We start from the raw sequence: 7,679 nt of genomic DNA on the forward strand, positions 1-7,679 counted from the left end.
TTTTTTTCCTTCTAATTAACCTAATCCTTATATAATTAATTTAACCTAATTTCATTAAACCTATTGGGCCTAACATTCAACCCCCACTTATACAAAACACAACCATAGAAATAAGCCTAACAAAATCTTATATTATTCTAATATATTACTACTACAAATCAACTTAAATAATCAACTCAATAATTCCACTAATTAATCAACTTAGCAATTCATCACAACATTTCACAACTTCAACAATTAATCCAAAAATAATTTAATTAAATAATTAATTAAATTACCGGGCGTTACAACCCGCACGTATATGTGACGGATATGGATATCATATTTCTCCAACAGAACAGACATGGATATTATAATGTATATCCACATGGATATCCATTTACATCTCTAATTCCGGGCAGTCACATAATCAATAAACTATGGACCTTATGATTGTAGTCAAATAATGTGGATTTAACGTGATATAAACAAATAAAATTTATCACGAAAAATTAGATGGTTGAAATCAACCTGCTGCCATCAATATTTGACTGCAGGGAAACCATTTTCCTACCCGAAGGCCCTTTATAGTTGGTCAAACATTAGAAGGTTAAATATGTTTTTGGTCCTTATAAAAATGACATGTTTTGGTCCCTACAAAATTAGTGTGCACGTAATTTTAATCCTACTGGTAAACTACTGCGTAATTTTGAATGATTATTTTGCAGATATGTTTAGAACATTATAAAAAGTTCATTGAAAAAAATTAAAATTTAATTTCTAAGTCGAAATTTTCTTTACTTTTATCATTATCTTTTGAAATTTAAAAAATCATATTTAATTATTCTCATTTTAAAATTTTAAAATTTAATAAATAAATATTTTATAGTATTCTAAACATATATGAAAAATATTATTCAAAAATTTAAAAGTTAAAAGATAATTAAACAATTTTCAAAAATTTAGAAAATAATAGAACTAATACTGCAAAATTGTGTATAAATCAAAATATATGCAACCCCTGATAACATCAAAATATATGCAACCCCTGATAACATTGATAGAAGAGTAGACGTTTGCCTCCCAATTCAAGTTTATTAAGATGTGAACTCTTCATGAGGACAGCGTGACTGTTGCATTCCAATGTCATATTCTCAAGAATATACTGATAACATTGATAGAAGAGTAGACGGACAGCGTGACTGTTGCATTCCAATGTCATATTCTCAAGAATATACTGTTTTTTAATATGTAAACTCTTCATGAGGACCTGCCTCCCAATTCAAGTTTATTATGTGAACTCTTCACGAGGACCGCGTGACTGTTGCATTCCAATGTCATATTCTCAAGTATATACGCTCTTAAAAGTCATCTAGCTCTCTTTGCTTTTCTTCACAATGGCACAATTATGAAATCATAATGATCAACTGTCTAATATATTGAACTAATTAACAGCATCATCTTAGCTACGAAAGGCTGATAAATTCAAAAAAATTCTTTCCATCTTCCTTATCTGACACTATTTAGAACATGTGTTTCCCAGAATGATAAGTCATTAATTATACTTTTGTAAATATGGGCAATACAGTACTTGGTTAAAATTGATGGATGAATCATATTCAATGCCATGAAAAACTATTGCACAAAAACTCCAACATTTGCATCAGTGAATGTTCATAAAATTCATACAAAAGAAATGGAATTGAATACACGCATACACCAACAACACTAAACACAATGAAGGTGAGAAAGATGAAACATAATCATGGAGAAAGTAGTGAGGTCACAAAATCATTCTGGACTACAGAGGGACCTGAGGTGCATTAAGCACTATGTTACACTCTTATACGATTCTTCTTGGAACTCTATCAGTTGAAAAAGATTAGGTTTGTGCTGTAAAAGAGAAAGCAATTTGCTTGTTTTTGGCTTCACCAAAGTATAGGACACAACAAGATCATACATGCTCTGCTACATTGCTAATTCTCTACGCCTTATTCACACGGATCTTTTGGCCTTCTAACAACTGCAGTTAACAAGTCATCAAATAAATAGCAAATAGCAAATTAGTGTGAGCATTGTATTTTTCATAGCTTAATCACTTATTAAATCACCAAAAATTATTTTCAATCAATAAAATTCAATCCCATCGAACAACACATCATCAGACAATGCTAGGATTTTTGTTAAGAAATTTGGAGATAGGAAACTTATATTGCAAGATATCAAGATCAATGTTGTCAAATTGCGGCCATGGCAGATTGTGGTTGCGGATTTTCAACATAGCGCCATGGAAAAGCCATGGCGTTGCGGATTTTGCTTTGCGGCACCATGGCGGCCGCCACGAGTTTAAGTGCATGGCGGTATGGTGGAAATTGCGTTTTTTATTTTTAAATTCTTGTCCGGGTATTTTTTTATTAATAACCACCATTAAATACTCTAGTTAATTAAATATATATAAAACCAAAACCCTACAACCTTTCCATTCTCCAGACTTTTCTTCTCTTCAGTCTCTTTTCTCTTCTCACGCTTCTCCAGAGACTTTTCAGACTTTTCTTTTCCATCTGTTTCTCTTATCTTCTTACACAACTATCCGGTACTCTTCTTCTTCAGTTTTTTTTTCTCTTTTATTTTTTATTTCTTTTATTTCTCTTCTTTTTTCCTTTCCATTACTGTCTTTTCTGTTCTACTTTGTTGGTTCTCCCTTTTATTTTTCTCCTGCTCTGTTTTTTTAGTGTTGTATTTATCTCATTTTAAGTGCTGTCTAGGGTTGGGAAACCTCCCTAACCTCTAGGGTTAGCGGTTGAAAGAGAAGTGACCATGGTTGAAAATATATATATATATATATATATATATATATATATATATATATATATATATAGGGCATATCATATGAGAATGACATATTTATATGAGAATGTGAGAATGAATCTGAACCATTGGATTTTAAAATAAATGGTGGAGATTATAAGTGAATCTTTTTTTTCTCTCTCCTACTTCATTTATTTCAAGATGCATGAGAGAGAAAAAAAGATTCATATATAATCTCGACCATTTATTTTAAAATCCAATGGTTCAGATTCATTCTCATATTCTCATATAAATATGCCATTCTCATATGATATGCCCTATATATATATATATATATATATATATATATATATATATATATATATATATATATATATAACAGAGATACAAACTCTACTCACTGTATTTTTTGCACAAAATTGAATAATGAAAGAATAACCAGAGCCAAAGATCATCTAATAAGAAAGAAGTGCAATGTTCAAGCTTGCATCAAATGTTCATTCGAAATAACTTCAAAGAAGATTATGTTGAAGTTAGAGAAGAAGATTAGAGATTTAATAATGTTTTATAGTTGTGTTTTATAATGTCTTTTATGAATGAAATGTTTTGAGGTACTTAAGACATGCCACATCTATTTTATTTACCTTATATATGAATGAAATGTTTTTATGACTTCTGATTTTTTATTTTTTTGGTGCTATTACTGTTTTTTTTAGTATAAATAATGTTTTTTGTCTGTCCATCATGCTTCCACAATTTTCCGATCCGCCATATTTTTCTGGCAGATTTTTGGCTCGCCGCAATTTTCCGCAATCCGCCATAGACAACACTGATAAAGATACATCTAAGAAAGCTTGAGGAAAATTACCGCAATCAAAGTAAGCATGACCAAAAGATACAGCGAGGGACGAGATGTGCACTTCTATGTTTTTACAAGGGAACTCAATAATGGGAAAGTTATTGTGCTTTTGCCAATGTTTGGAATATACTAATATCTCAGATTTTCATTCATTAAATTGGACATGAAGTTTGGATATCATCAAATATGCAACAATATCACCTGCAAAACTAATTCAGCCATAGCCTATTCCTATCTTAAAGGTTTGGAGTGACATATTCATGAACTTTGTTGAGGATCAATCTAAAACTCACTGAAAAGACACTATTTGGTGGTAGTTGATAGATTAACTAAAATTTGTACACTTTCGTCCTAGTTGCTGAAATCTTCATTCAAGAGGTAGTAAGATTACATGGATTTCCTTCTTCTATAATTTGGGAAGGTGACTTACAAATTAGATTTACATGGTAAAAGCAAAGTACATCATGTTTTTCACGTGTCTTTGCTCAAAAAAATGGTAGGCCAACAGCACCAGCTCAACCTTTACCTGGCATGCTCTCCGATGGTACAGCCTGAGGCAATACCAGACTCCAGAGACAGACAGTGCAGGAGGAGGTGCTGGTTTAGTGGCAACATCTCCCAACTTGCGAGAAAAGGGGATTATAACTCAAATACTGAAGCAGTTATGGTAGATGGCATCAGTTAAGAAATTAGTGTCATTTAGGAAGTTCGAAAGTGGATCGTTAGGGAAGGATTCCTTTGGGGAGAGTCTGGTTCTCTCAAATAACTAGTACTATTTTTTTTCAATTTCTATTTAAACAATATGTTTCCCAATTTTTTCTGTTTATCAGAGTCTCCACTGATAAACTTAAATATGTAATGAAATAAAAAAACTGAAGTTGTTAGTCTCCAGATTATCATTATCTACAAGCAAGGTTTGGAGAAGTAACTCTCCACTACATAATGGAGCCATGAATATGAAGAATATCAGGATGTCTTAACTTGCAAATAAACAAGAAAGACAGTTAACAACTTACAGCATCATTGAAAGAAGAAATAGCAGCTTCTACATCCTCATCTGATGAAAATGTAACAAAACCAAATCCGCTAGATTTTGAAGTCCCGGGAACCCGTGAAACCTTGGCACTAAGAGCTTTTCCTTTTTCAGAGAAGAAATTTTTAAGGATATCAGATGTTACATTTTTAGCCAGATTTCCCACATATACCTTGTAGGGACTATCAACAAATTGGGTTTCCTTTTCCTCAGCCTGAAGTGGCAAACTTCCGGTTGTTAAAGGTCTTTCGGTAATATTCACTTTAATCTCACGCCCTCCAATTTCCTGTCATAAAAACACAAAGTTCATAAGTCCCTTCAGAAACCTAGACCATTGAACGAAAATCAGTAATCTTTTAATGTATTTTGTACATTCAGCAGTAAGACTTACAGTGCCATTGAGTTTCTCAACTGCTGCGTTTGCATCCTCAACGGTTTTCATCGTAACAAATGCAAAACGACGGCTCTTTTTAGAGTATTTGTCATACATAACCTATGAATAAAAGCATACAAAAAACTCACATTGGCATGGGAGCAAATCACCTAATACCAATTTACTCTAAATTTACTATACTGCGACACCTATGAAGTCCGGACTCGGACATGGATACAGGACACAAGGACCCGCTAATATAGAAAACACAGGATACGGACAAGGCTATATATATTTTATATATTAATATAAGGATTTAATATAATAATGCAATGTATGAGCACAATTCATAAAGAGTGTAAAGCGAGAAGCAAAATTTATATATATTTAGAATTAGTACTTTCAATAAAAAAAACATAAATCCACCATAACAAAATAATGCAAATCATAACATATTGATAAAACTGATAAAACGAGTGTAAATAAAAAATCTGATAATTATTGAGCTGGGCTTTTTTTTTTTTAAATTATTTGAAACAAAGTGTCTTATCCGTGTCGGCGGCAATTAAATTACTTTTTTTCGTTGGACAATACAAAAATTGTGTCGGATGCAGCGACATGCCTCTGAATGGCGTGTCGGCGCTTCATAGTGCATTACTAAAGCCACACACTTCTTAGTAATTACACATTCAAAAGTACTTTTAACACTACTAAGGACTTGTTTGGATAAACAGCTTATTTAAAGCTTATAAGTTATAACACAGTTGCTTATCAAAATAAGTGCTTATGAATAAGTACCTCGGCTTTTTCAACAGCGCCATGTTCTTGAACAATCTGAGCGAGTTCATCATTCCCAACAGTCCGAGGAATGTTACCGATGTAGAGCTTCCTAACAACCGGAGACGCCGCCGTTGCTTGTTCGGAAACCGTTACGTATCTTCTAAAACGGCGAGTGAGAGAAGAAGGTGGCGATTTCAAGTAATTGCAATTTGCGTAAGTGTTGTGAATTGATTTTGGGGGTTGTGTTGAGAGGGAAAGGAAATTGGGTTGTGAGAGGAGAGAAAGAGAAGACATTGTTGTGAAGAGATGGAGTTTGATGAGGATTTGAGGAAGTAACGGGGAAGTTTAGAGGTTTATCTTGTTATCTTGGTGGTGGTTGTGGTGTTTGATTGGAAATGAGGTCTTTTGTTTAGTGAAAAAAATGGAAATTGATTTTTTTTATGGTGACTTCTAGTATGAGGGCTCCAACAAATCCCTCATTGGTGGACCATGATTTAAAACCGTTAGATTAAATCTCCTCATGCCTATACCACGCTAGATTAGACCTCCATCCAAATTCTCTCTCCTTATTCAACTCCTCTCAACTTTTTGAATTACCTTCGTGTCAATGAGAAAAACTAAATAAAAAGAGAATCACAAAATAATATTAAAAAAACATTTTAGCTGTGTTCTCAATTCCTCCATTTTTTGACAATATGCAAAACATAACTGCAACTATTTCCTATGTAGTTTCATTTTTCTTCTGAATCAAACCGAAATTTTTTTATTCAATGAAAAAACTGAAGACTAAAACAACCTTAAATTTTTACTGAAATCAAAAACTGAAATAATTAGAAGGAGTATGTATTTTTAATTTCTAGATAAAAATGCAGTAGATGAAGAAAAATGAAAGAGCAATTAAAAAACTTAAAACTTTATTACATCTTGTTAACCAACTTATTCAATCGCAGTGATAATCCAAACTCCACAAACATATCTTCAGTGTCACTTATCTACCTTTTTCAAGGGACCAAATCAAACCATTAACATTCCTATAATTCTCGGAATAAAAAGATCAAATCAAATCAATTAACATTTGAGGGGGTTTTTGAACGAGTGTTTTAATTGTCTAAGTTGTAATTTATTTTACTTGCAATTTTTAATGTTGTTCAGTATTTTGAAGGTTGTGTAAGGGAAGAAAAACCATGATACCTCAATGGAATTGTCCAAAATGTCCATGAAAATGGAAAGTAGGGAAAAGAAAATATAATTAGATGTGAAAGGGTCCATCATAATTTATATAATCCAAGGGTTCATAATTGTGGTCCACGGTGAACCACTTACTTGCTGGTTCACCCTAGACACCACCTTTTTTTATATAATACAAACGTTTTTTTGGGTCGGGTAACAAATAATAATAATTGGGTTTAATGAATATGTTACACGGTCTGTGCATCAACCGTTTTCTAATAATAATAATAATAATAATAAATTAAATATACCTTGAGTCAATTAATTACGATCTCGTGCGAAATTAAACTGAAATTTTTAAATTATTTATATGAAATAGCATGATGATATATTCTACCCGGATAAAAGTTACTATATCTCCAGTGTAATAAGGCTTTGGTTAATATGCATAAGGATTTTACTTATGCACCATGCATAAGCCTACATAAGCCATTGGATCATGTTTTTAATCCAGTATTGAATATTGAGTATTGAGTGGTGGGTATTGAGTATTGAGTAATAACAATTGATGTCTAGAATTTGATCCAATGATCCAAGGGTCCATGATAATCTATGCATAGTGCATAGATTTTTATCTATGCACGATAACTGCACCCGTGTAATAAGAATTTAATTGG

General features: G+C 32.3%; 1 protein-coding gene across 1 annotated transcript; it reads right to left on the reverse strand.

Moving 5' to 3' along the window:
- Positions 1-1,570: 1,570 nt before the first annotated feature.
- On the reverse strand, positions 1,571-6,261 carry LOC131662667 (small ribosomal subunit protein cS22-like). The gene is made up of 4 exons (XM_058932513.1): positions 5,851-6,261; positions 5,071-5,172; positions 4,663-4,965; positions 1,571-2,002 (listed from the first exon to the last, which is right to left on the reverse strand). The coding sequence occupies exons 1-4, from the start codon at positions 6,124-6,126 to the stop codon at positions 1,964-1,966; spliced, it is 720 nt and encodes a 239-aa protein (XP_058788496.1). The 5' UTR covers positions 6,127-6,261; the 3' UTR covers positions 1,571-1,963.
- Between the last annotated feature and the right edge of the window lie 1,418 nt (positions 6,262-7,679).

This window comes from Vicia villosa, linkage group LG3 (assembly GCF_029867415.1).
Source record: "Vicia villosa cultivar HV-30 ecotype Madison, WI linkage group LG3, Vvil1.0, whole genome shotgun sequence".
Lineage (NCBI taxonomy): Eukaryota > Viridiplantae > Streptophyta > Magnoliopsida > Fabales > Fabaceae > Vicia > Vicia villosa.

What these genes read in the sequence shown, in the direction of transcription:
- LOC131662667 (XM_058932513.1), bottom strand. Translation starts at nt 6,126, where the DNA reads ATGTCTTCTCTTTCTCTCCTCTCACAACCCAATTTCCTTTCCCTCTCA. An exon ending in GCGCTGTTGAAAAAGCCGAG is followed by an intron (nt 5,173 to 5,850) that starts GTACTTATTCAT and finishes TTTTATTCATAG; the next exon opens with GTTATGTATGACAAATACTC. An exon ending in TTTCTTCTTTCAATGATGCT is followed by an intron (nt 2,003 to 4,662) that starts GTAAGTTGTTAA and finishes TGTTAACTGCAG; the next exon opens with TTGTTAGAAGGCCAAAAGAT.